This window comes from Pantherophis guttatus, chromosome 3 (assembly GCF_059756535.1).
Source record: "Pantherophis guttatus breed Tessera chromosome 3, ASM5975653v1, whole genome shotgun sequence".
In the NCBI taxonomy this organism is placed as follows: Eukaryota; Metazoa; Chordata; class Lepidosauria; order Squamata; family Colubridae; genus Pantherophis; species Pantherophis guttatus.
Genome location: NC_142065.1, coordinates 196,306,631 through 196,332,476, shown reverse-complemented (window position 1 = coordinate 196,332,476; position 25,846 = coordinate 196,306,631). Strand labels below are relative to the sequence as shown.

General features: G+C 36.8%; 1 protein-coding gene across 23 annotated transcripts in view; it reads left to right on the top strand.

Annotated features, from left to right (window-relative positions):
- The window catches only part of TRPS1 (transcriptional repressor GATA binding 1), a 268,713-nt gene that overhangs the window by 57,398 nt on the left and 185,469 nt on the right, over window positions 1-25,846 (top strand). For 8 of the 23 annotated variants that reach the window (XM_087890859.1, XM_034422208.3, XM_034422200.3 and 5 more), the window contains 2 exons: window positions 12,617-12,791; window positions 15,066-15,991. In XM_087890859.1, coding sequence (XP_087746985.1) covers window positions 12,755-12,791; window positions 15,066-15,991 — 963 coding nt within the window. In that variant the 5' untranslated portion in view covers window positions 12,617-12,754. The remainder of the gene's footprint in view (window positions 1-12,616; window positions 12,792-15,065; window positions 15,992-25,846) is intronic. The other 15 variants (XM_034422205.3, XM_087890868.1, XM_087890867.1 and 12 more) reach the window with 2 other exon arrangements.

Below are 25,846 nucleotides of genomic sequence, written 5' to 3'. Positions count from 1 at the left end.
ATAGATAGATAGATAGATAGATAGATAGATAGATAGATAGATGATAGATAGATTAGATAGATAGATAGATAGATAGATAGATAGATAGATAGATAGATAGATAGATAGATAGATAGATAGATAGATAGATAGTGTGAGTTCTGTGTTGGCTTCCCTTTTTACTCACATCAATAATACATTTCAAATCTCAGGAGACTGAACCAATCTATAACTGTCCCATCCCTAAGAACAGCAGTAATACCAGCTCTTTATGCTACCATCCCGTTAGTCTATTAAGCGTGCTCAGCAAGTATATGCCTATTTCTTGTATTATAATTTATTGGATTTGACAGACGAGGAGAAACACTTAGCTGATGAGAAAGCAGGATTTAGGGAGGGCAAATCCACCCTGGATCAGTGTGGTATATTACAATTCCTAATGTACGGGCAATACCAGCCCTTATATGCTGTCTTCACTGATTTATAATCCACCTTCGGCAGAGCTGACCTTTATATCAGTGGACCAATGACTACTTTTTGTAATTAGATGCTACAGATCCTATAGGAAAATACCCAATTGAATGTGATGCTGCTGCAAAGATTCTAATCTGTTGAGGATTGAAACAGAATGGCATTCTTGCATCCTATATTTAATATCTAGGTGGACTCAGTGATAATTGACTTAACCAAAGAGGAATCCCACCTTCCTAAACTTAGCAATAGGAGTTTTCAGCATTGCTGTAGATCAGTGATAGATGCAGTGCTCAGGAGAAGTCCGTGGGCCTTAGCAGAATTCTCTAAGGGAGTAAAGGTTTAAAATCAATTGCTCCAAACAAAATTACATTTATATCATTTACCTGTGACAAACATCAATAGCAAATAGAAAAGAATAAAATCAATCAAGTCCCTTCTTCTAAATATGTAATTTTTGGAGACCTTAGAATTTGGTAAGAAAGAAAAATAGAGCCATCGGTGCCAAACTTCTTCTTTTTTTAGTATTATTCTAAGGGTAAGGTGCATTCCTGCTGCCACCAAGCTATTTAAAATTCAAACTGCATATTAAATGCATGGTGATAGCTATTCTCCTATCATGATCAAAGGAGCTTAGACATTATCCTATCCAAGTTTTTATGAGCATTTTTCTGGGTCTCATGATGCATCTCAAATATTTTAATTTGGACAGAAAGTGATATGAGCACATTGGAAGCAAGAATCCACATTAGCCATCCCTCCAGCTGGCTTAAACTCTTTATTTTCCAATGGCTCATCAGTGTCATTGATTCTCTTGGATGGTTTTTCATCAAGGTGTAAAGTAAAAATGCTAGCTGATTGCAGCCTTTATTGCAGCTTCAGTCTCTACTCTTGGATGTCCCTAGATTTAAGGAGAGATAAGTGCTTTTGACATTGGGTAGTGTTGGAAGAAATATCCATCTGGTTCAGTTCCAAGCCTGGAGAAAGACACTGGAAACATGGAGGCTGATTGGAAAGAGGGTCCATTTATTGATGAAGCAGGACCACTAAGCACATGGTTCTGGGTAGCTGACTACATGGAGTTGAGAGAGGGGGGTATTTATACCTTCTCTTGGGCTTTGCACTTGAACTTCCTGTTCCTATGCAAGAACATGTATTATATTGGCTGTTGTAGAGGTCATAGCTAACTTTGTAGGTTGTTTGAATCCCAGGTTTGGTTGAGGTTTGCTGGGTGATGCAATGTCCTCAGGTGATTGTGCCATGTGGTGAGGTCTGCTGCTAGATGAGTTAATCCTATTATGTTCTGGAGAGTCATGTCTTAATCCCATCATCCTGGATCTAGAGGTCTTTTGTCTTGTAGATAGGCTGGCCCAGTCCTCCTGGGGCTATTAAGAAAGGTGGAGGCTGCTTTCCAACAGCATGTTTCTCCTTTAGGGAAATATAATAATCTGCCTTTTTAAATATTTCCCAAAATAATTCATTCTTCTAGGAGAGGGGTGGGTGCTAACTTTGTACAGTAGTATTTGGGCGTTATTATCAATTCAGGTTGGTGAGTTTCAATTTGGAGCCTTTAATATCCACCATCTTGTTTTCTGAACACACTGAAGGACCTTTCCTTTGATTCATTTCAGTATGTCATATGGTGGGAGTTATAACTGGATTTGATTCACTGAGAGGTGGTATCCTTGTGGTTCGAATGAACCTGCGCCTGAGACCTTAATTCATGCCCTTTTCATTCTCCTTTGACAGTAATTTATGTGCAGGCATATCCTAACTACCTGTTAACAAAAACCAGATATACTATGAAGGAATGCTAATAAATTTCCTAGTTTCAGATTGGACCCTTCCAATCACCAATTATACATTTTCTTATTTAATCCTTTATGCTTTTTTAATCTTAACTCTGTAGGTCTGGGGTGTCAAACTCAATTTCATTGAGGACCACATCAGGGTGCTCTTTGACCTCGGGTGGGTGGGCATGGCCAGCTTGACATCACTCATGTTGGGGGCACCTATGGTGGCCCAAGTGCTCTGTCAGCAAAAACTGACTCCCTAGCTATGTTTTTGGCCGTGATGGTCTCCTGCAGCCCTCTGCTAGTGAAAATGGAGCTTAGGGGGACTGCATGATCTCTGTTTTTGCTGGCAGAAGCACCGTGGGCCAGTCCTTCGCTGTTTCCAGGGCAGCCCCGTGGGCGAGATCTAAGCACCCCGCGGGCCAGATCCAGCCCCAGGCCTCGAGTTTGACACCCCTGCTGTAGGTCATTTGTGACAAATACATTACTTTGGTTGTATTTGGTCACAGCTTCTGGTTGTTTTTTTTTATCTTGCTGACAATTAATTATAGTAAGATTTATTATTATTTTTACAAAGATTGTGAAAGGAATGAAATATGGTGATGAAAGACTTTCCTAGATTAATAAGCTAAATTCTTTTATTATGGATTTGCAATTATTGATTGATAACTAAATATTTAATTAATTTGCATTTATATGGATGATATTAATTTTGATGCAACAACTAATTGTGTATGTCTGGAAAGAAGGAGTGTATATCAGATCAGTTTCACCATCATCACCACCACCGTTCAAAAATGTTTGTATTAATTAACCTGTTTGAATAGATATGTACGAAGAGATTATGAGTATTTCCAATAGTCTTCTGGAATTTGACTTTTGAGAAGGGAGTGTCTTCTGAATTGTGATGTTGATTGTGTGTGGCAAAAGTAATGTAACACAAGTGGAGAAAGGAGTGTGTTATCAATTAAACAACTGGAATAATGGTGGGATTTTTTCCTTAACATTATTATTGTGCCCTAAATAACTTCCATTGATCTACGTGAATTAGGCAGATGAAGGAAACTTTTGGCTACTGATTTTTGTAGTTTTTTTTTTTTATGGAACTCCATCTTGGCAGTTTAATTTAGGAAAGGAGTTGCATTATGTCGTGAACATGTACGCATGAAATATTACTTAGTTCTTGGCTTGTTTTACCTGTGTGGGAGATGACATGATAGAATGTGTACAGCCAGGAACACTCTACAGATTGAAGATGGAAGATATCATTCCCAAATGCTCCTTTATACAGCATAGCACTTGTTGCAAAAGTAAGCACAGAAAATAATACTAAGAAAAAAAAAAACGCAGAGCTAATAAGAACAAAAAACGAAGAAAAAAACACAGAGCTAATAAAATCTGCATCTTGTTGTTCTAAAGGCAGTTTATTAGTGTTTAAATTTTACTTTTATCTGAAAGTTTTCACTGCCCTTGTTTTAATACTGTATTAATACTGCATTTGTTCTGTAAGCTGCCCTGTCAACTTGCTTTATGAGTGAAGGTATGTAAAATACTGTAGTGTAATAAGTACATATATAGAGTGTTTAGAATTTGAATGTTTTGAGGGAGAATCCTGTGTTATTTCCTGCTTTCTGATCTTTTGAGCTTACTTATTTTCAGTGTAACAACGTACATATGTCTCTAGCTTTTTTGTGGTTGTTGCAAGCGGTGTAATAGTGTCAATATTGTTTTCCTTCCTACAAAAGAATGTGGGGTCTCTCTGTGAGAGCAGACAGTTTCATGTCTTTCAGAGTCATGGTTTTGTATTTTCAATGCTGAAACATTAGTTTAATAAGGGAGAAGAGGTGGTGATGAAATGCAACAGTTGGTTTTCAGGATCAGCGTTTTTCTCTGATTATTTCAGCCTCCATTACCAGAAGGCATTTACAAAGTGGGCAGTGATAAGGCTCAATCCTGCCCAAATGAAAGACAATGGGAGCTTTGCCACTGATAAATATCAGTTTGGTGTTCATTATACCAGAAGTATATGAGTCACTGTGGTTCTATTACTGATGTTTATCGACATGGGAATGCAGAGAACTTAATCACTCTACAGCATTCCTTTCATGAAAAGCTCAGTCCGGCCACTAAATTGTGTAGCTAGAATATGTAAACAAACAAGTGGACCTCCCTGGCAAAACAAAAACGAATCTACTTTTTCTTTGGGTTAGTAAAATGTTGAAAGAGACTAACTTTTGATGTCCCTTCTGCCAACTCAAACTTAGTATAGCCAGAAGTAAATTAAAATAAAGGAAAAGGGAATCCCACTTACTTTTAACAATTATTTCTAGATGGAAGGGTGAAGGTTCAGTTTTATTTCATTTTGGAATTCCTTGGTATGTTAAAAGTGAACTTCATAGGAGATTCAACATATTTATTAATTGCATTTATATTCCACTGCAATTGAATGAAGAACATTCAAGTAATTCACAGATATACACGAATACAATTAATACAGCCATTGTACAAATTAGGAAAAACAGATTAAAACTAGGTTTTGCAAGGTTATGGTATTATTACTATTACTAGTTGAACTTTACTAACCTTTTGTAAGATTAATTTGTGGTTTGGATAGTTATTTGTACCTGTTGTTCCTTTCAGCTTTCTGATATATTGGGACTGTATTACTGTTAGTGATTATTATAGTGTAAACTAATATTATAGATTGTAGTAAGTGGCATCTAAGTGCTTCATTAATATATGAAAGGGCTCCATATACTGTAAATACTTGGATAGATTGACATTAATTTTGTTTAAAAAATTAAGGTTTATTATGGTTTAAGATTAGGGGCAGAAGTGTTCCTCCAGTGTAAAAGGATAGATTAGGGAACATGCCAAAGATACGGTGGTTAAAGTGCCTTCCAGATGCAAAGTTGGTTTTGTCCATGATCAAAATCAATTAGGCACATCCCAGCAAAGAAAGGGAGGTTGAGGTTTAGAATAGAATTTCTCCTTAGTTCTAAATTGCTTCTCTCCTTGATTAGTTTCCACCCATTGCTTCTTGTCCTACCCTCGGGTGCTTTGGAGAATAGTTTGACTCCCTCTTCTTTGTGGAAACCCCTGAGATATTGGAACACTGCTATCATGTCTCCCCTAGTCCTTCTCTTCATTAAACTAGACATACTCAGTTCTTGCAACTGTTCTTCATATGTTTTAGCCTCCAGTCCCCTAATCATCTTTGTTGCTCTTCTCTGCACTCTTTCACACATAGTGTATGAAAGTTTACATAGTTGCTGCTTTATCCACATGATCATCCATGTAGGTAATTCTTGATTTAGTAAAATTTGAAGTTACCACAGGCGCTGAAAAAGTGACTAATGACCATTTTTTTACACTTACCACCATTGCAGCATCCCCATGGTCATGCAATCAAAATTCAGATGCTTGGCAACTGGCATGTATTTATGCCAGTTGTAGTGTCCCAGGTTCATATGATCACTTTTTGTGACCGTCTGACAAGCATAGTCAACGGGGAATCCAGGTTCTCTTTAACAACTGTGTTATTAACTTAACCACTGCAGGGATTCACTTAACAGATATGGCAAGAAAGAACATAAAATGGATCAAAACTCACTTAACAACTGTCTCATTTAGCAGTGGAAGTTTTGGACTCAATTGTGGTGGTAAATCAAGGATTAGCCATACTTACCTATTCAGATGTAAATGTTTGGTTTTTTGACCAGTGCCAGGCAATATAAAACAAATCCTGGTATGTAAATGAAAAACATGAAATGGGCTATAGAAAGGAAAATGTGGTAGTCATTGACATAAAGATCCATCACCACATTTGTTCTTGTTATTGATATCTCCTGCACAACATCGTTATTATTAGATTTTTAAAATTTAAAAAAATGTTATTTTTTTTTCTGATTTACTGCCAAATTCTGACTGCTCTACAATTTTTGAGACAGCCTCTGTACTTGTTAATCTCTCTTTGAGATGTTAATAGACTTTTATTTCATCCAAGACCAATAATTATGTTATGTCTGCAATTCTCCCTGCAAGGGGAAAAAGAAATCATCTTCTTAGTCATCGTTATTATGATAATAATTACAGCTATTTGTATGCCTTCTACTAGAGTAACTCTAGGTGGCTTGCAACTAGCTAGACAACACAAAACAACATCCATGAAATAAGTTCGTCTTACAATCTTAAAATGTCTATTGCTTTTTAGAAGCTTTTTACTCTATGTTACTGAATAATGTTAAAGTGGGAAGGAGAGAAAATGAGTTTGTAACTGCTATAAAGAAGATCAGTCAATCAATCAATCAATCAATATAGAGCTGGAAGGGACCTTGGAGGTCTTCTATTGCAACTCCCTGCTCAAGGAGGAGACCCTATACCATTTCAGATTAGTGACTGTCCAGTTTTTTCCTTAGAAACGTCCAATGATGAAGGACCTACAACTTCTGAAGACAAGCTGTTAAAGTTTCTTTATCTTTTTTTTCTTTTCTTCACTGTATTTTCTGCACTTTTCTTTTTTCCTTTTTCTCTCTTTTCTTTTGATATTTTGGGGTTTGTCTTTTATCTATGCAAAAAGATGATTTTTTTCATTTTTTTTTCTTTTTAAAAATGTATTTCTGAATACCTGCAGGAGACATTTTCTCCTTTAAAAAAAGCTTTTACAGATCTCAAATCTACACCAAAAGCTTTGTAAAAATGTTGATTTGTTTTCTGGGCTCAACACTTCTACAGCGCAAGGTTCTAGAGGCAAAATGAACAGCTTGTAGTAGTTAAAACTCCATTTGAAAAGAGTGAATTGAGAATAAGCATATCACAAAGCCTTATACTTTGACAGCTTATGACACTATTGCTAAGATAAATGAAAAGAGAATAAATAAGAACTGTCCTCTGATGAGGAAGGATTGTACTAATCGTTTTTTGTTAGAATAATATCCAATTCCTCAATTCTGTACCCTTACTGTAACAAAATAATGGCAATTCCCAAATATTTTTTTCCTGAAAAAATGGATGTGTTGCATTTTACAAAATAGGACATCATCCTCTATAGGTTCATGCCTTTTTTTGCGAAGCTAAGATGATAAGCTCTCACTGAAGATGGTCCCTACACAAGAGAGCAGAACCACAATAATGACATCCAAACGGAATACCTTTTAAACAAAAAAGGAAAAGAAAGAGAAAGAGAAAATTTTCCTTACATGCAAGGAGAGAAACGTATGTTTCTTTTTTTGCAAAGAACAAGAAACTAGGACGGGTGTAGCTTCAGTCTGGGGGATAGCTTTGTGGGGAAATATTGTGGTTTCCCTCTCTTTGAAGCCATTTCCAGGGGTGGACTGTCAGAGGTCTTCAGATTATTCGGTTCCTGAGTTCTGCTTGATTTTCATTTTAGCTATAGTATAAAAACCGGAAGGTTCTCCAGAAGCAGAGTACGTAAGTACTCCTTATTTTGCAGTTTATATCCCTGCTGTATCTCCTTTTGGCTTTCAGTGGTATTTATTTTATTCTGCGGGATGGTCTTAAAGATTTCTGTGATAAGCTAAAATTAGACTTGTGGTTTGTGCTTGAAATCCATTCTCTTAAAATCTTATGTATCAATTCCACAAGCTTGGGTGTCTTATCAGTTTACTTAGTTCTTTTCAGAAATCTGATGTAATTCATAAGATACCTGAGACTCATTTTTTTGTCTCCGTAAAAGTTTTTCTAGTATTTTCGTTATAGTCCTGCTCTTAAAACCAACAAGACCCCAATCTACAAAGCAGAGTAGGGTTGAGTGATCCTGTAAAAGTGTTAAATATTGGGAACATAAACTAGTTTACTAGGCACGATCTCTGGAGCTTTGTGGGTTACAGAGAAAATGAAAAAAAAAACATATTTGAAATGCTCCCAGGTTAATGATGATTTATTAAAGTTGTATGCTGCCAGACTCTAAATGACTCTGGGTGGCTCACAATAATCAAAAAATTACAAGATATTTTGAATGGGTTGGGCACGTGTGATGCGGTTCAGTGACTTTAACCTAATCATTACTGGAAAACAATTAAACATCCTACACATCTCTTGCAAGGATTTCAGATTTTTGCTTGTAGTAATTCATGTATTTCTCTTCTATGGAATTTCTACTTTTTTTGTGCACTTTCTAAATTAGAATCCCATCACTGCTTCTTATGTTAATGAATCGAATAAGTTAATTATGTGTTGTGTGGGAAATGCTTCACTGGGTTTCTATTTTATTGTACGCTTCTGAATATTCTTTTTGAAAGGTGAATAAATGGGGGGGGGAGGAAGGTTTTTCTAAGCTGTCTTTCAAAACTACAGTTTTCCTTAAGAGGTCTGCAATAATTTCTCCCTCAATTTGTTAATTTAGCAATTGCTACTATTTTTTAATTTTACTTTATTTTTTACCTTATTTTTATTTATTGAATGACTTGAGTTTTTAGAAAGATTGAGGGAAGCTGATTTCTAAGAACAAAGCAGGATGCCATATATGAGATAACTATTTATTTAGCTTGTGATTCTTAATTAACAGCTTTCATCCCCTCCCTTAATTATTCTGGTTTAGATACAAGAATCTTCTAAGTGATGTCTCATTTATAAAAGTGGGCCAATCATGCTCCTTTCATGTCCACAATATTGCTTGTTTGAACAGATGATTTTGTTCCCTTTTTTTCCTATTTCCAAATTAATTTGTATTATTTTTTTAAAAAGTGTCTAAATTGTATTTTATTGAAAGCATTTCAACTCAACCATTGGTATATAAAACAATGCTGAGATGTGTTACTATTTTTGAAGAAATGCAAAGCAGGTTGGGAGAACTTCAGAATTGTTCATCCTTCTCACAGTGCTGTTCAGGATATTACAAAGAGAAATTCACACCTAAAACCATCCTTTAAGCTTTTCCCCTTTAGTAAATTTGTCTTGTTCGTGATTGTGTTTCTCATTCAATTTATTAATTCCATTAGGAATGATCCATTTTCCATTGGACTATAGTGAAGTTGACAACATGCATGGCTTTTTTGGTGAGATTTGATAGTCGTGACAATTGTATCTAAAATCTCCAAGTTCATAAGACTAGCCTGCAATTTTATAATATAAAAATATTTTAACAGAAATAAAATTGATTGTTAGAAGGAGATTTATCTGTGTTTCCTGTTTTTTTTACCTTGAAAAAAACTGGAAAAATCTTACTGTTTTTTGATAGAAAGTGCATCTTGATTGCTTTATTTATACAGACACATGCACACAGATAGAATGGTTTTTCCTACCTTCTCTGGCAGAGCCTGTAGCCCGAGAATAACGTTGATTCCAATTATTACAATAAAATTACACAATATGGTGCCAAATGATCACAAAACTGTCCACAGTCAATTAATCAAAACTCAACTCCCTGGAATAGTAGGAAAATATTAACAGCTATGGATTATCCAGAGCCGCTGAGAACTCGGCAGCTTCTGTGGTATTGTTTTTACCCTGATCTGACTTGCTTTTGGGATGTTTGATATCTCAGTGAATTTACTTCAACAAAATGGAGGGAACGCCAAAAACAGGGAGGGTACTGGTGTGTGTGTGTGTGTGTGTGTGTGTGTGTGTGTGTGTGTGTGTGTGTATACAAATGTAGGAAGGCTAAAGAAAAAGGATACGCGGTGCATATGAACCCAAGAAAGCCAGGGAAGGAGGGTGTGGAATGTGTGTGTGTGTGTGAATGTAATGTGAATGTGAATGTGAATGAAGAGGGAAGGGAGGACGTCATACGTGCCGGCAAAGAAAGATCAGGGATGGATGGAAGAGATTCACCTGAGTATCTTTCCTCATTCATTTGTAGGAAGACAGCAGGGAAGGTCACAAATTGTGATCAAGTGTCCACAGGTTGGTGCAACCAGTTTTAAGGGCAAGATGGTTGCCATGTGCCCAGATTCATGCAATAGATTAGCACTGGGCTGAATTTTTAGGAAATTTCCCTGTTGCGTTGAAATGTGCACACGTAAAGAAAACTACTGTATTTCAGAAAGTTGAAATTTTTATGCCGTTTAATGTTTTTAGAACTTTATGTGGATTCCAACTGATAGAGCCTAGTGGTGGCCTAGTGGTGAAGTTACTCGCTTGCCATTAGGAAGGTTGAGAATTCAATTCTAGGTAGCAAAAGATGTTTCTCTCCTAGGGCGCAAAGGAAAAAAAAATCTGCTGCAAACTTCGCATGGTATCAGGAAGGTCATCCAGTCAGTAAACCCCACCCAGTTGCCCCGATGCTACTGTAATCCTGAATTAAGGGATTACAGGGTTGTAATAACCTTTTTATGTGGATCCAATTGACATGTAAGAGAAGACTCAGTAAAAAAATAATACTAGATTATTTATTTCCTCCTAATACTAGATTATTTATTTCCTCTAATATAGCACATACCTATGTGAAAACCTATTTTAATGACTACAATTAAAGGCACAATAGGGTCCAGTTGTCCGAGTATTTCATTGATTTGGGTCAGGCCTTTCTTGTATACATTTGATAAACTTTGTCTTTCTTCATCATGATTTTCTAGAGGAAAATCATGCCTTGTTCAAAAGCAATTTCTGAAGACCCCCTGTTAAAAATCATTGATACCTCTCAACCCTGAAGCATGATCAGTCAGGCACATATAATACTGAAATGGAGAAGATTTGGAACAATTATGAATCTTCCCAGAAGTGGCCATCCTTTTAGCGCACCACATCTGAATTGAAGCCATGGATGATAAATCAGATATTTTACACAGTTAGGTAAGGGACCACTGATTACCGGAAGCATTTGAAAACAGTTAATTGCAGCTACAGTCAGTTATTGAAACTAATGGGCTATTATTTTGTCATTGGTACATGTCATGTTGGACAACTTTAATCATGAAATCAGTGAAACCCCCCAACCTTTGGTATTGCTGGTTCACTAAGAATCTTTTTATAAACAGGTAGTCTGCTTAATGACTGGTCACTTAGCTGCCATTCAAAATTACGATGGACTTCCTCAGAGCTACTTATGACCCATTTTTGAAGTTACAACAGTTGCACATGCTTCCCTGCAGTCATGGAATTACATTTTGGGCACTTGGCAACCATCTTGAATTTACGGCCATTAACGGTGTTCTGCAGTCCTGTAACCATGATTTTTGCCTCTTTTGCCAGTTTTTGGCATCTACTTCCAGTTTCTGGCAAAAAACCCCCAACAATCTCATTGGGGAAAATGGACTTGCTTAATGACTAATGCATTGGCTTAATGACTGCAGTATTCATTTAATAACCACCACAACAGAGGATGTAAAATTGGGTGCAGTCACATAGTGACCTGTTTAACAACTGCCCTGATTTATGACTATAATTCGGGGCTCAATTAGGATTGTAAATTGAGGATTACCTGTATTAGTAGGACCTGTATGAACCTCTAAGAATCTGAATGGCAAAGATACGCCAATGTTAAAAGGAATAAATGCTTCTTTCATAGTACCGTGTACTTAGAATAATAGTCCTAACAATCACCTATTTTCTTCTCTGAATGTGCAAGAAGTTAATTGTAGAAGAATGTCATTCATATAAAAGTTGAAGGCATAGTATTTCTATTATTTCCTGTCAAAAACATAAGACAGGCACTTTTTAAAGCTGGAAACATGTTTTGCTTCCAAATGTCTTAACTGTTACTCAAGAACTCATAGTAAGGTGGTTCTTATTGTCCTTTGTTATTCAGTGCTTGATTCTGCTGCTACTTATGAATTTAAGATGGTAAGCACCATATTTTAATGGTACAAATGCAATTTTATATGAAAAAAATATTGTATGCAGTAAGTTGAATAAGATAACATTGATATGTGTGAGATGTTTAAGTTGTAAGTTTAAAGAGGTATACAAGAATGAGTTGAAAATTTAGAAAGTACCCTGTTTCCCCCCAAATAAGACATCCCCCGATAATAAGCCCAATCAGGCTTTTGAACGCATGGCAATAAGGCCAAGCGCTTATTTCAGGGTTCAAAAAAATATAAGTCAGGGTCTTATTTTCAGGGAAACATGGTATCATTTTGGTCTAAGACTGAGGAAGGTTCCATGATCTTAAGTCCCAAACTCTGAGGTGTTGGGAGTATCAGAGAAAGTTGTGATTTGTGACTGGTTCATAGAAGATAATAATTTGACATTTGAGGTTTTCCCTTCAAGAATTAATGAATCTGTAAGACTGTTTTGGAGAAAATAAGGAAAGGATTGAGCAAATGCAAAAGTCCCTGTGGGTTGCTAATCTGATTGTGGTACAGCCGTAATTTTTTGCTGTAGTATATAGAATGCTGAATGTTTTTTTTCAATAAAACCCTAATCATAAATGCATAATTTAGGGGGGAATCTTTTTTGTTTGTTTTCTTTTGCAGATGTGCAGATCAGCTCTCAGAATGTCTTCTGTGTCTGCTGCCTATCTTCTAAACCAGTTGTGTTAGCCTTCCAGCTAATTGACTAATAGAATTAATAACAGTAAAAACAAAACACAACAAAAAGCATTGTAGAGCCACATGCCTTATGAAGTCAATGCTGGGTATGATTTTACAAGTATGTATTTTTTTTTAAGTAGAAATGTTAACTGGAAAACTTCTTGGCACGCCATAAAGCATTGTGCAATCTGTTATTTGTCTTAGAGATAATAATTGTAGAATGCCTTATATTCTTTCTTTATATTTCCACTCTCTCTAGTGTGACTTGCCAATAGATAGTTTCTCCATTTAGAAGTACTGCAAATGGGCTTTTATTTAGATAATATGTCTTCTTGAATAATGATACTGATAGTGTACAAATGCAGAAAAAGGGATATATTTTTCAAATAGAGCAATGTAGTAGATAGTGTCCAAAAAACTTTATTTTTAGAAAAACTTGATATGAGCGGGCAGGGAATATTATTCTTATTTCTAGATAAAATCTGTTTCATTTGAGTTTCTCATATGTTACAGTGGGTGGCCTGAGAAGCTTAGGAATTTCTACCTTTTGCTCCATTTCCTAAGTATCTGTTCTTAAGTTCCAGACTGGGGAAGAATTTGGGGTGGGATATTACTCCAGCATTGGAAAAAAAATTGAATGAAGTAGCAGCTGTTTCTAAGTTGCCTTCTCAAATTTATTTGGGCAATAAGAGTATGATTAAGTCTATAAATATGGACTGAGTTTCATGAATGCCTTCTGAGATAAGATATTCGTTAACTGTTGAATATTTGTGTCTGCCTTAGGAGCCTCTTTTCTCTATTCACTTCTGTGCTTTCTAGTATAACTTTGGGCTTTGGTTATATTATTGAATTGCTACAATATAAAAAACACCTGCAAGACTCATTTTTGGAGATTGTATACTTGATAATCATGAAGATTGGGATTGTTGGGCCACAAACAATACAAAATTTGAATTAGCCTTATGATTACATGAAAACATTTTACTTTACCTTAAGAAGTTTGAGATAAAAAGTTTCTTTCTCTCAAGCAATTGGCAGTTATCTAAAACATTTTTTTAATTGTATTGGTAGATCAATCTTTACCAAATGGATTCAGCCCTTAATTCTAGCTAACAGGACCGGGAGATGGGGGATGCCGAAAATTTTAATCTAGAATATTAGTTCTGGCATAACATCTTAATAAAGTTCTTTCTTATTAGTCTAGTACAGGGCTGTCAAACCCGTGGCCCGTGGGCCGGATGCATCACACACTGGCCATGCCCATTCCAGTTTAGCAAAGGGGAAAAAAGTCCCGATAATGACATGACACCACCATGACGACATGAGTTTGTCCCCCCCCCCTTGGTCTAGTATAACACAAAGGTGACACATTGCTGAAACCAGAAGAAGGAGACTTCAAAAATAAATAAATTTGTGTGCATGAATGTGCATGGCCTAAGAGTGATCCCATTATGATCCATTTGAGCTTATTTTTCCATCTTTCATCATTTTAATAAGAATGCAGCATGTTCTTCCTGAATGATACCAAAATATTAGTACTAAATACTAAGAGTCATGATGGCGCAGTGGTTGGAATGCAGCATTGCAGGATAACTCAGCTCACTGCCAGGAGTTTGATCCTGACCGACTCAATGTTGACTCAGCCAATCATCCTTCCGAGGGTGATAAAATGAGGAGCCAGATTGCTGGGGCCAATATGCTGATTTTGGAAACCGCTTAGAGAGGGCTATAAGGCATTGTGAAGCAGAGTATAAGTTTGTGCTATTGCTATATCAACTGATGTATTTAACTGGAGAAAATCTAAGTAGCTTAACTTCCTTTGTCATCCTGGCTCCTCTAGATATCATGCAATCATAACACCTAGAATTTGCGGTAAGTTTTGAGAGATCCCAAAGATTTCAAGGGTTGAGGAAAGCTGCATCTCAATGTGATATTTTTATTATATTTGGGTTCAATCTTGAAATAATTCCTTTTACAAAACTTTGTTCAAATTGTACGTTGCCTGGTGGAATTTGGTCTCATTCCTGGGATCTAACAGAATAGTTTTATATAACTATCAATTAATTAATTAATAGTGAATTGAGTTAGTTAGACCAAATTTCAACAAGATTGTCTAGCCAACATATGGTACAACAATAAAAGATCAACATGAAATCACAATTATGTTTCTGTCCTTTCTGTAGAACTTCCTCCCCTTCATGTAAGTAGGATTTATTTCCAAGTCTGGCTTAGCAAGATTGTACAAAATCTTCTGGAGAAGCATGTCTGGCAAACATTGTTTATGTTTCAATATGGGAACGGGTGGAGGGGGCGGATGGCCTGCTTGGGTGTGTTATACATTGTTGTTATCTTACTCTATCTTTTGTATACACATTTTTATTTTTATTTTTAGATATGGTCCGGAAAAAGAATCCCCCTCTAAGAAACGTTGTTAGAGAAGGAGAAACAGAGACCCTTCAGTCGCCAGGTACAGAAAGTGACAATACTGAAAGAAAAGAACAATTTTCTGCCGGTCAGATGCAAGACAACACTGAGTTGGGTGAGGCTGTGGAGCAAAATGATGAGGACTTTTGCACGCATGTCCCAGAGCCATCTCCCAGCTCTAAAAAGGACTTGAAAAGCTCTACAACTAGTGAAAAGGCTGGCTTCAATTATGAAAGCCACAATAAGGGAGGAAATGTTCCATCCTTCCCTCATGATGAGATGACAGACAGAAATATGCCGGCCTTCTCATCTCCAGCTGTTGGGGGAATCTCTGAGTCCTTGAAGTCTCCTCTCAGATCAGATGCAGATGACACCCAAGATGTGGCCTGCAACCTGTCAGTAGATCTGACGGAGAAAAGTGAAGAGACTCGCACGTCACCAAAATCTATGGATGAAACAATGCACGTGCAAAGTGGTCAAGCTGAGGGCCGGGGTTCAAGCCCAGCCTCGTTGGCCTCAAAAAACCCACAAGTGCCTTCAGATGGGGACTTAAGGCCAATCAAATTGAAAGCAGATTTGTCGGCAAATGAGAACCCAGATACGGCGCCTCTGTCTCCAGAGCTTCAGGACTTCAAATGCAACATCTGTGGCTACGGTTACTATGGGAACGACCCCACAGATCTTATAAAACACTTCCGCAAGTACCACCTCGGGCTTCACAACCGCACCAGGCAGGATGCTGAGCTCGACACTAAAATTTTGGCTCTCCACAATATGGTGCAGTTCAGCCATTCCAAAGACTTCCAGAAAGTCAACTGTTCTGTGCTATCAGGGGTTCTGCAGGACATCAGTTCCCAAAGGCCCGTTTTGCTAAATGGGACTTATGATGTGCAGGTTTGTATATATATATTATCTCTTGGCTCCTAACTCACTCCTCCCCAAAAAACAACAACAACAATAACCCCAAAACCAAAGCATGTAAATGTATTATTAATTCTATAATGAAAAAGAAAAACCTGAATCAATTACTATGGGAAGTTAAATGTTTGTAGCCATGCCGCTTAAACTTAGATACTATTTTCTACATTTTGTGTTTTAGCTACCCATAATTCATTTCAGAGAGGTAACTTCAGTAGACTCCAACTGCCCAGAGCCTGATATTAATGGATAATAACTCAGCCCCCACTATTTTTTCTATGTTTGTATTTGGAAATAAAAAATAAAAATGGTACCACCAAAAGTTAGTCATTTCACCACTACTGATGCAATCCTTACGTGCAGAGGAAGGCCTGAGAGGCAGGGGTGAAATGCTACTGGTTTGGCTGAACCGGTAGTGATGGCAGCAGGTGGTTTGGAGAACCTGTAGCGATGGCGAAGCAAAGCTCCACCCACCTGCCTGGTCGTTACTTCCTGGTTTTAACCAGGAAGTAACCTGTTTTTTGGGTTTGCGCATGCACAGAGGGTCCGCGCACACGCGCACAGTGCATGCACTTCCAAACCGGTAGGGAAGGTAAGGAGATTTCATCCCCGCTGAGAGGTAAATTGTAGACAGACAAAATTCTGGAAGGTTCCTTCAAGTTTTCCAGAGGCAGAAAGCCCCTTTCATAAGTACAAATCAATTTGATCAGCCTTTATCATTGTGTGCTTCATAAAATGGCTAACATATTGACATGGCAGGTCCTCCATTTATAAGGAAGCAAATTGGTGAAGTTGCTCTCCATCATTGTATGTAATCTCCTAGGATATTGTGTCTCCTCAAGTTACTTTTATTTTTTCCCCTCCTAGGGCAGATGTGCATACTTCCAAGCTGCTGCTGCTGCTCCTCTCTTGTTTTATTTATTTGTTTGTTGTTTGTTTGTTGGAAGAGTACCTTTAGACCTACAGGAAACAGATTCTTAAAAATAAAGCTGATGCACATTCTTATATGAGAATAAATAGTCTTTATGGTATGAAGACTATTCAGCATTATTGGTACTGTAGATTAATTAATAATAATTAGATTATTAATTATTATAATAATTAAGGAGAGGTTCAGTCTAGAACTGAGAAGAAATTTCTTGACAGTGAGAACAATCAACCAGTGGAACAGCTTGCCTTCGGAAGTTGTAGGTGCCCCATCACTGGAGACTTTTAAGAAGAGATTGGACAGCTGCTTGTCTGGAATGATATAAGGTCTCCTGCATGAGAAGGGGGTTCGACTAGAAGACCTCCAAGGTCTCTTCCAATTTGTTATTCTGTTATTCTATTAGATCTTACAACTCCCATCTCTCTGCTGCTGTGTTATAACATCATTGTTGTTGGCCCCGACCTGTTGTTTTTCAGACTCCAGACTGCTGCTGGTTTTGTATTGTGTCAGGGCATTTATTATTTATTTTATTTGATTTATATGCCGCCCTATCTTCGTAGGACTCAGGGCAGCTCACAACAATAAAATACCCGAATAAAAGCGTGTTAAAATACATGTTAACCCCCCCAGTCCAGGCTAAACAGCCATGTCTTTAAGTCACGGTGGAAGGTGCGGAGGTCAGGGGCCAAACGGAGCCCCAGAGGAAGTTGGTTCCAGAGGGTGGGAGCACTCACAGAGAAAGTTCTGCCTCTAGGGGTCACCAGTCGACACTGTCTAGCCGATGGCACCCTGAGTAGGCCCTCCCTGTGAGAACGCACCGGGCGATGGGGAGCTGTTTGCTGGTTGCAGATGGTCCGACAAATATCCTGGACCTAAGCCTAAGGCTTTATAGGTCATCACCAGCACCTTGAATCTCACCCGGAGGGCAACCGGCAACCAATGCAAGTTGCGCAGGAGAGGTGTAACATGGGCGTATTGGGAACCACCAATCACGACCCGCGCGGCTGCATTCTGTACCAGCTGAAGCCTCCGGATGGTCCTCAAGGGCAGCTCTAGTAGAGACTGTTGCAGTAGTCAATACGGGAGGTGACATACCACCTGCATACCGGGAGGTGGTAAAAGCACTTACCGTATTTTTCAGAGTATAAGACGGACCTTTTCCCCCCAAAAAAGAGGCTGAAAATCTGGGTGTGTCTTATACTCCAAATGTAGCCCCGCCCAGCTTCTCAAATGGAGGCTTCAGAGGCTGAAAAAAGCTTCAGAAACGAAGCTTCAGAAAAGAAGCCCCCAAACAGAGCTTCAGAAAAGAAGCCCCTAAACAGAGTTTCAGAGGCTTTTTTTCTGAAGCTCTGTTTCGGAGGCTTTCAGAGGCAAGAAAATAAAGTTTTTTCTGAAACAGAGTTTCAGAAGTTTCAGAGGCAGGAAAAAAAAGCAAAAAACAAACAAACAAAAAAAAAAGCAAGGCACAGAGCTCACAACCAAGGAACCCATTGCTAAAATTCACCTCTGGGAACAGCTGATTGGGGGTATTCTGGGAGGCCGATCCACCTGCCAATCAGCTTTTTTCTTATTTTCCTCCCCAAAAACTAAAATGCGTCTTATATCCCGGTGCGTCTTATACTCCGAAAAATACGGTACACATACCCATATATAAATGTACCATTAATTCTATAATGAAAAAAAGCCTAAATCAGTTACTGTGGGGAGTTATGTATGTATTTATTTATTTAATTTTTATATTTATCTATGTATTTAATTTCTATAGCTACCCATCTCAATAAGTGACTTTGGCAAACATACATCATAAAAACATAAAACAATGAAGAATAAATATATATTGTATGGTCGCCCAGTATCCCTTCATGTTGTATACATGAAGACAAGATGGCATCGTAGATTAAGAGAAAGTATCCTTCCATCTAGTTTAATGCTGTTCACAATTATTTGTAGCTTCCAAGGGCACACAAAAAAAGTTCCTTGTTCTGTGTCCTTTTAACAAAGATGTTAAGAATTAAACCTGGAATTCTGTACAGATGACACATCTGCTATATCCCTGGTGTCAGTAATGTGTTGTGTCCAAGCAGCCCACTTTCCAACAGGGCAGTAAATCAGCGATATTTTGACATCACCAATAGAGGCAGTAATTAAATTTATAATCCTTTTTTTCATGTTGGTAACAGGCAGATATTTTTCTTATTATTATTTAATATTTGTTTTGTAGAATTTCTTTGGTTTGCTTGAAGATGTTTCAATTCTCATTCAAGAAGCTTCTTCAGAACTTTTTTGTGGTTGGGGAGAGAACTGAAACAGAACCGAAGAAGCTTCTTGGATGAGAAGCAAAATGTCCTCAAGCAAAACAAAGAAAGTCTAGTTGCCTTTGAAAGAAAAGCACCTTTGGGACATGCTGAGAACTAGTGAGCCACATCTGAATGTAGTAGACAGGAACTTTGAATGAAAACAGGAAGAAATAAATAGGAAAAAGAACAAAAATGGTTGATGCAACTTTTTATTTAAAACATTTGCTATTTTTCTTCTTTTAGATGAGAACCTTGTAAACTGGCTAGCAACATTAAATTTAAAAAAAAATCTCAGAAAATTGGATCTGCATATTAAGTGATTAGTTCATCTTGGGTTAAAGGTTTGAAGGCAAGGACAGGATAGCTCTTGAAAGCAGTAAATTATATAAATTAAAAAAAAAATCAAGTCATGAATTTAAAAAAGTTGATTCAACCAGTGATAAAGACTAGCAGAATCAGAGCAGGAAGATGGCAAGGAAGGGTTTAATAGGAAAATAAAGGCAGATGGCTAATTTAAGCAGATAAATGTTTTAAGAATAACCACATTGTTTTATTATACCAATGAAGAATTAACTTCAAGAAAAGTCGATTTGCCAGGATTCCTCAGGTTTGAATCAATGTGCAGCAATGTGCTTTTCATTCTAGCATAGATGCACCCACACACATGTGCTCACATCATTTCTTTTTTTAACCGAAGCAGCACTGATTAACATATGAATCATTCAGTCTTTAAAATTTACTGCCTTGTGTAAGATACTCATAACTTTTTGTTTATAATTAGAATGCAAATGGGATTTAGATGACACAGTTAAGAAAGATAAGTGAGTATTTTCAGATTAGAAAGGTGAGTAAATATTTTTAGATTTGAAATTATGATTACACAGTAATTTGCTTGTGGCACTAGCATATATTTGGCTGTTTAAGAAAATACTTAAATAGTCACTTTGGGGCATTGATGGGTAGTAAACATATTTTAATGAACGAATTCCATGAGTGAATTACTGTTCTATGCTAAAAAAAATTCTAATATTTAAAAAGAAAACTTGTGCTTTAAATAAAATTACATTCCTTGTCCAGCAAGCAGAATAAAACATTTCCAATTATGTACAATTTCAGGGTAACCAAGCCTATCAGAGATAACTTAAAAAAAAAAAAAATCAAAGGTCTGAGCAGATTTCTTATACTACAATAGAAGATGGAATAACTTCTATTTGCTGCAGTCTTGTAATATGCTTTTAATTATAACTAGCAGGATTTCTTTTCCTCCTAAAAGGTGCTGTGTTATTAATTTAGTTTTTAACATCCTTACATTTCCCAAAAGACTTCTGGGGCATAGAAATATGTTGCCTGACCTACAAGAGCAAAGAATTGATTCGTTTAAATAGAAAGTGTCATAAATATTTTTGTTACATGATAATATTACAGGAAGATAATATCCAGACATGTTACAGATTTCTGTTAAGAAGCCAGCTAGTAAGCTTTAGTATTATTGTTACTGACAACTTCATAGTGGCACACGAAGTGACCTGTGGCGTATACAACTATGGGGGCAGTTGGATATTTTTGTGAAGCCATTGATGTCTTCTAAGAACAGCTCAGGAAACTATTATTTTGAAGATATTCTATGATCCAAAAACTATGGAAAGCAAATAAGAAGCAGAAACATATCTTCTGAATAATACTGGTATGGAATATACAAAGACACAAGCATTTTGAATTAAAATGATCATTCCTGGGAATTTTGCTACTTGATGATCTCAGTGATCCCAAAATAAAAGATGGGGAGGCTATATAATGAACAGGCATGATTGCATTAATCTCTGAGCATGAATAATAGCATCCTTTCCCAAACTGATGTATTCCAGATGTATTAGGTTCCAACTGCCATTGAGTTACAGCCAATGGGAGTTCATCTTTAAAACATCTGCAGGGCACCAAATTTCAGAAGATTGCTATGGATGTAAGAGGGACCAGTCCCAATCTATAATCTCTGCATTCCAAACAAAATATGGTGGTAACATTCATTCTTTTTAACTCCCGCCTCCCCTCCAAAAAAACCTTCATTGCTCAGTTTTCACTCAATTTCTTTAACTGGGGAGAGATTTTGCTTTTTTAAAAAAAAAAAAAGTTTTCATGAAATCCCTTATCCCTTGCATCATTTTTTTCTTCTCCTGTAGACTAATATTGCCTCTTTAAATACCTAGGAAGGGATATATGATGGCCGGTATAAAGGAATTTTTGATGTATTTTTTAAATATCTCACAGTGATTGTTAGGTGCTTGATTATTTATATGAAAGCTTGTACTTGTTTCAGTTGAGCTTGGATACTTTTTTTGTGGCGGCATTTTTTGAAACAAACCAGATGTGTGTGATACCTCAGATTAAATAAATAAAACTAGAAATAAAACAGATCAATGAAGACTGTACTCATTTAATAAGTCTTGGCAGCAAGATACTACAAGGAAGACAAAAAGAGGTTAAAAAGCAGTATACAGATAATCTAGTTAAGATCACTCTGTTCACCAGAAATACGTTCTAAAACAGAATACTTACAGAAGTATATTCTATAAGGAATTGGTGATTATTAAATTGACTTTAGATCTTACCTCCTCCCCTCCCCCCTTTTCTCTGGTGAGTTTGGCAAGAGTATTAACAATTCTTCCATGCCAAAATGTTGTATTTCATCATTTGTGCATCAACCAGATATTGATAACTAACCTGTAAGAAGGTTAAAAAAAAAAGTCATACTTGTAGTAAATAGTGAAATAAAAGGATAGCTGCGATGGTGGAATCCTTGGTGCTCTCTGTGCTTGGTTTTTTGCTTGCAGATATTTCATTACCTGACTAAATAACATCATCAGTGCTAGTGAGTGTAGGATTTGCTCCCTGTTTATAACAGTAATTTGTCCTCCAGTTTTAGTGTGGGTGTGGAAATTAAGAAGGGAACAAAAAGACCAGAACATGCCATGTATTGCAACCAACACCCAGATAAGCAGGGATTAACACCAATATCCTGATCAAGCAGAAAACAATACCCTGATCAAGGAACTATCAAGGAGAAAAATATACCCTCCACCAGACCTGCAGGGCAAGCTACTGTATATAAACAGGGAACAATCCCCACGCTCGCTAGCACTGGTGATGTTACTTAATCGGGTAATGAAACATCTGTAAACCAATACTCAAGCTCATGGAGCAATAAGGATCCCACAATTCAACTCTGAGCTTTTAATTGGAGCAAGTCATATTAACAGTTTTAACTGAACTTTTAAAAAGTCATCACACTTACAGTGTGTGCAGACTTTATATGCATATATGTAACATTGATTTTCTGTCTGAACGAAGCATTGTAGTTCCTCTGAAATTTTTATAAGGTCCCTCATTTAACAGAAGCAGCAATGGTAGATAACAAAATAGGCAGCCTACCTGGATTGCCTTAATGCTATAATATGTAGCCATCGGATCCATATTTACATGAGTCAACAGTGAGATCCCAATATCTGACTTTGGTGTGAAAACCATGTCCAACAATTATCTATAACACACAGGAGTTTTTTTTTAAGATTGTGTGCCCTGAAAGCAGAGAAGTAGGACATTTTTGTCATTCTTGTAAAGAGTAGATGCTATGTCCTATAGTAATTTTTTTTAATCCAGTGGGAATAAAGAAAGTTTATTCCGTTCAAGCATTCTTTTGTTGCAATAATAGACCAACAAAACTCTCTCAGTAATATCTGACAAATCATGATTAATAATACAGATGTGTTTCACCTCCATTAACTACTAAAATTAGAGCCTAGCCTAGCCAACTTCTAAGGTACGTTTTGCAGCTTTCATGCTTCATATATTACACACTTTAGTGTGACCCTGATGCAGGGATTTGAGTGCTTTATCCACTTTTTAAGGCCCCATGCACTACACCTGCTGGTGATTACTTTCTTGTGTTGCTGTGCAGGCACTACTTAATCATTTAATTATTAATCAAATATTTCTAGACTTGTTTTCCGCAAACAACTTGCCAACTTGAGGATTTCCTAACACAGAGTTTGTAAGAATGAAAGCATATCATCATATTTGTCGAAATATGAATCTTATTTGCAAGCCAGTTTTTCTGAAACTCATTAGCTCTTCATTTGTTTTTCTGTCATGGTTTGCAACATCAGTTACACAGAATTTGGCAGTCTCTGATTACTGATTTATATGGATCCAATTTCCATAGACTAGCCAAAATCGATCCTCCCCTTCCTCTTTTTGTTTTTTTCTTTTTTCATTTCAAAGATTAGCATTGACTAAAAAATACTTAACTTTGTTTAGAATGAAATATATTCCTTTTTGGAGCCTGTCCCACTTTGACTTTTCATAATGATGAACCTTGAGGGCATATGGTATTTGGCATGGATGCAGGAATGAATGAATAATTGTAGGATCTATGTCTTTGTCAAAAATATAGTAGACCAGTCCTGAAAAGATCCGTACACCAGGATGGCAGATATGAAACTAATTGAAAAAGCTGTTAGTAGCAGAAAAGTATCATGGTTTTCCCTTCTCCTTATAATGTGTTACTATCTTGTAAGCCATTTTTATGCCCATATAGATCATTACCATGTTTGATCTATGGGAATCCGAAGCAAATGAGAGAAACTTGTTGAATGCCAAGATAAACTAATGTCATACACTACCATTTTAGGGCACGTTGGAAAAATAAGATCTTTTCTTGCCTCTACAACCGTTTTTACAGTATTCCAGACCTAATGGAAGAGGTAGAATATTGCGTAGTGTTTCATTGTATAGAGAAAAAGAAAAATGTATAAATCTGTCTGCCAGTATTATCTGTATGTCTATGTAGTCTCTCTCTCTCCCCCTCTCCCTCTCCTTCTCCTTCCATCCATCCATAAACACACACACACAAACACACACACACACACACACACACATAGAGAGGGAGAGAGAGACAGAGGGAGAGAGAGGGAGAGGGAGAGAGAGAGACTCCTTGTTTACAACCACATACATCATTTGTTATATTTTGTTTAATAAAGCACAGTTGAATGTATTTACATAACATATTAAGTGAGAGCATTACTTTACCAGAATGGTATCTGTCATGGTACCCCTAGGGCACTTCTGTGCTTCTACCTGTGCTTACTTTGTACTTTCTGTAGACAAGTGGGAACATTTCCAAAACAGGCACTGGACTGCAGTTTCTCATTTATATTCTCAAAATAATTTATGAGGATAATTTGAATTTAGGAATTTACAGGCATTTATAGAAATCTAATATTCACCAGTCCTTTTCATCAATCCTTGTCTTTGCTCAGAATTTGATTCTTTGCTTTGGCACATGAGAGCTTCCCAATTTTTAAAACTACAGTTTGTTCACTATCAGTGGTTACAGTATTATAGATTATATTTGACAAGGAATGTAATGTAAACTAGAATTTCCAGTGCCCACACTTGCCTGCACCACTACCAAAGCATAGTTTCTTGCCTTATAGTAGAAAACTAAGCCATTAACCCTCACCCTGTCTGTTTATTTGCAGCTTATTGTTCATATTATTCTCTAGTTTCCCAATTGCCAGATATAGATTATTGTCGGCCAAATGGGCTACAGAGAAAGAAGGAAGTCAAGAAAGCTTTGATTAATCAAAAGTCCTTTTTTTTCTTTTAGATAAGGAAAGCTAGTTTTAGAATATAAATATTCCCTGTTATAAAAGGTAAAGATGGTGCTAAAAGGAGGTACAGTGCCTCTGTTCTGACCCGAATGATATTTAGAACATTGTTAATTGTGTGATAGTTAATACTTGATGGATTGCAGAAACTGAATGACTAAACAAAAAAACATTAGGAAAAAAATATTTAGGATTAGAAGATTAAAAATAATCGGCAAGTGGGAAACTGAGTATGACACAAAGGTCTGGAAAGAGAATCAGCCCTTTAATGATTGAAAATAGTGACCCAAATAATTGAAAGGTTTTGTTTCATGATTTTGTAACATCCTTTAGCTGGATTAGCTCTTAGCTGATGGAAATAATTTAAGCAAACAAACAAAAAAAAAATTCAGTTTCTCCAGCTCAGAGTGATTAATAACCTGTAAAACCAGGCACTCAGTGAAGTCCTAGACATCAGTCTTGATTTTCCCTCCCTGCATTCAATCACATTTGCACACTTAACGAGGTTTCATTTGCAATGCTTACGGGCCCAGCTCTCTCCCATAACTTTCCATTCATTAGAAGCTCAGCTCAATAGGAAATAACACTCATTTTTAAAAAAAAAAAAAAAATCGCAAGCACCACCTTTATACTTTATACTCTGTTTTCCATAAAGTTGAAATTAACGTGGCATCAAGTCTTGAAGATCTAGTATCACTTTTACTGGTGTACCTAAATTATCACTGAGTAGCTATAGAATCTGGTCCTGTGAAAGGATGGGGAAGTGAACATGCTTTGTTTTCTTCTATGTAAATCAGTTTTTTACTGTTGAGTTGCTGTGAGAAAGTTGCTTTTATAATTTTTTTGTATAGCAACATTTTGCACCATTTTTTTTAAAAAAACCCATAGCCTGATAAAAGGAAAAATGATTGTTTCTAGAACGCTGAATATGCTTTAAATAAAT